The 3,134-nt window shown below is 36.5% G+C and overlaps 1 protein-coding gene across 1 annotated transcript; it reads right to left on the bottom strand.

Moving 5' to 3' along the window:
* Positions 1 to 2,309: 2,309 nt before the first annotated feature.
* LOC132268686 (21 kDa protein-like) lies at positions 2,310 to 2,868 on the bottom strand. The gene has a single exon (XM_059769488.1). It carries the CDS (start codon positions 2,847 to 2,849, stop codon positions 2,559 to 2,561), a length of 291 nt encoding a protein of 96 aa, XP_059625471.1. The 5' UTR covers positions 2,850 to 2,868; the 3' UTR covers positions 2,310 to 2,558.
* Positions 2,869 to 3,134: the final 266 nt, after the last annotated feature.

Raw genomic sequence — 3,134 nt, 5'->3', positions numbered from 1 at the left:
TCTTGAAGAGATATTTATGAAAAACAGCCCAAGAAACAAAAATATTTATGAAGAATCTCTTCATCCACGCCCCTATGGGAAAAAGAAATAACAGGGAAACCAGCAGGAATGAAGCACGTGAAGTCAAAAATCAAGTCTGAGCACGAAAAGTGAGGTTACGCGAAAGAAAATATCAACGAAAAAAATTAATCCGTAAGAATGGGGAAAAAGAAAAGGAAGGAAAATGACCAGATCATTACATTTTCATTCTCTTTCTATAATTAAAACCTATTTCTTCCTTCAAAATTCTCTCATATTATTTTCTTTTCATTTTATTTTCTTGTTAGAAAAATTCTTTTTTCTTCTTAAAAATTTATTTTTTCTTGCACTCATGCATAATTCATGTGCAATAACATTCTTTTTCTTTTTTATCTTCTTATTCATTTTTTATTCACATATTCTAATGCACTGTTGTTACACTATTATATTTTTGGCGTGTTTGAAAAAAAATTATTTTGTCAGTGTTAACATGCCCCCTGAACCAAATTACTGGTTCCGCCCCTGACTTTATCAAATGGCTTTTTGAAATGAATTCACGTGCTTCTTTGTGATTGCATCCTTGTTTTTCATATCACCCTTCCATTGGAATTGGCTACGACAACCTTTCTTTGAAAATTGGCCAATAATTATAGTGCAAACAGTTATTGGTGTGGCCTTTTAATAAGCCATGTGTCCAACTTGGAGTAGTTTCTTACCAAAGTGCTTGGAAGATATAAATTTCCACTAAAAATTTGTAATCGGCCACCTATTAACCTTTCATTGGATGTTGATTGATAATTTGTGGTGCAAACATGATTTTAGCTGCAGGTGATCCATTCACTTAATTTATATGGCCACGTGCCAAGCACTTACTAGCCACTGTTATAAGAATTGCTATTGTAAGTTCCATTGGAACTTGCCATGTACATGCCACTTTCTAATTGACTACTGAAAATTGGGGTAGTAATTAACATTGTTCCCCAATTCTTTTGCGCCTCATATTCTTAGAAGAATAGTAAGGCATGTAAAATTTTAAATTATGAGTGAAAATTTGCCATGTGATATTCTATTGGAAGAGGAATGAGATAACTAAAAGTTTTTTCAACCATACTATACCATTTGGCCGAAACATTAATCAACGTATTATCTAGACCAAAAGCTATGATCTTGAGGATTTGAAACCTTTTGTCCAATTTCGTCCCCCCTAGTCTTAGAGGTTTACGTGGAGGACGGATTTATACATCTTCTGACCAATTGCACTGTTAATTGACCATATTTTGCCCCCAAAACGATGTAAATTTGGAGCAACTAAAATACTAGGACTTTCTTCCAAAATTGGAAGAAAAATGCTTTAACATTGATTTTCTCCAAGTGGAAGAATATACAACGACTGAGAAAATTAAGCCTATGGAAATGTTTCCCAACCTTTCTCACAGCTTGGTCCAAATCTTGCTGGAAGAATTCAACAAGTTGGTCGTGGTCAGGTGTCATAGGTTATGGTAATGGAATATTATATTTTGGCCAACCTTGAGGTTGGTTGGCCATTGGATGCCCCCAAAACACCACTGAAAGTGGATTTGAGTCGCCAGATGATTAAAACTTCTCCAGCAACCCCAAGGTTGGCCAAAACCTCTTACATTATTGGAATGTAAAAAGTTAATGAAAAGTACTGAACATGAATGGAAAGATAAAAAAAATGCGTTGAACAGAGTTTGCAAATTGCATGTGTCCTTGTTAAGAAAATAATTTATGTATTGACATATTTCTTATCAAAATTAGTTGTCAGTGTGCCATTTTATTGTTGAGTCAGACACAACACTTCAGTAAAGATAGGCGTCAAATATATTTGAGTATTGTTGAATCAGATGAAGATTTCAACAAAAACAAAATGTACCTGACAATAATTTCTGATTCAAAAAGTTTCCCAAATATTTATTCTCCAAATTTACTTGGTGGGTATGATTTTGCTTGTTTATCTCATTCCAGAAATTAATTATTATTTTTTTTTTTTTATTTAAAAATCTTGTCAAGTGATAACTCTATGGGGTTGGCTCAAAGATAAGACTTGGCTCTAACGGCATAACTTCTCCACTTCATCTTTAAAATGATGAAAAATTTGAAGGTGGGGATGGTTTAAGCCGAAGTATGGGCAAAATGTGTATCTTTTGTCTTTGAAGGGATGTTGAGGGATGACGTGGTCCCATGAATGCTGGGCAACTCTCTCTCCCTCACACAAACAAGAGGATGGCTTCAAGTAAACTTCTATATCCAAGTATTATTGAACTCGCTATCACATACAAACATAATCACAACAATTATATAAATATTCATACACACAATTTCTCTAATACAGTACATAACTAAGAAATTATACAATATCTTTTTATACACTTGCCAGTATGGTGCTAACAATAATAACCACCTTACCTACTATCCTTGTACCGAAGGATATTTGGCTCAACGGTATAACCTCCTTAATGACTTGAATCCGAAAATGAACAAAAGGGTGCGTTTGCTTTACCATTCGAAAATAAAAGGAGCTAGTAATGGAGAGAAGCATAAGTATTGATCAAAGCCAAAGCCAAAGCATTGCTAGTCAATTGCGCAATTTTCAGGACCCGACCCCTCACAGCAGTCTTCAAGTTCCCGTCCATGGCTTTCTCGGCGAACCCATCCATGCACGTGTCATTGTCCGTCAAACCGGCACTGACCCAAGTCTTTATGTCACTCATCATTCGCTCAAAGTTTGGCTCCTTAATTTGATTCATCTCTCCCAGAGATTCTCTCAGTTGGTCTACGGAGGCACTTAGCAACTCCACACAGTCACCCATGGCCGCGACCTCTCTAGGCTTCATGCCTTGGCTTCGTGGCAGATTTTTCAGCACGCTGGACGTATAATTGGCAGCGTTGAGGGTCAACGAGAGTGCTGTATATGCTAGGTGCTAAGGGCTTGTTTGGATAGCACTTGCATGGCCTGAGAGTGAGGTAAAACAAAGTTTTGGATAGATTGTTACTCTACAAGATTTTCTGATGAACTCGGTGCTTGATTTTCCAGCCACAGCACCGGAAGCCAAGCTCACGTAAGAGGTGAAGGCCAGTAAAATATAGGACAATTA

The sequence above is a fragment of the Cornus florida genome, unplaced genomic scaffold, assembly GCF_030987335.1.
Source record: "Cornus florida cultivar Cherokee Brave unplaced genomic scaffold, ASM3098733v1 CherokeeBrave_3.0.0_Hap2_Chr08, whole genome shotgun sequence".
In the NCBI taxonomy this organism is placed as follows: domain Eukaryota; kingdom Viridiplantae; phylum Streptophyta; class Magnoliopsida; order Cornales; family Cornaceae; genus Cornus; species Cornus florida.
The sequence above is the reverse complement of the archived record's forward strand: the minus strand, read 5'-3'. Positions and strand labels throughout refer to the sequence as shown.

Bases quoted from the DNA above. Each gene is read 5' to 3' on its own strand.
- LOC132268686 (XM_059769488.1), bottom strand. From the start codon at position 2,849: ATGGGTGACTGTGTGGAGTTGCTAAGTGCCTCCGTAGACCAACTGAGA.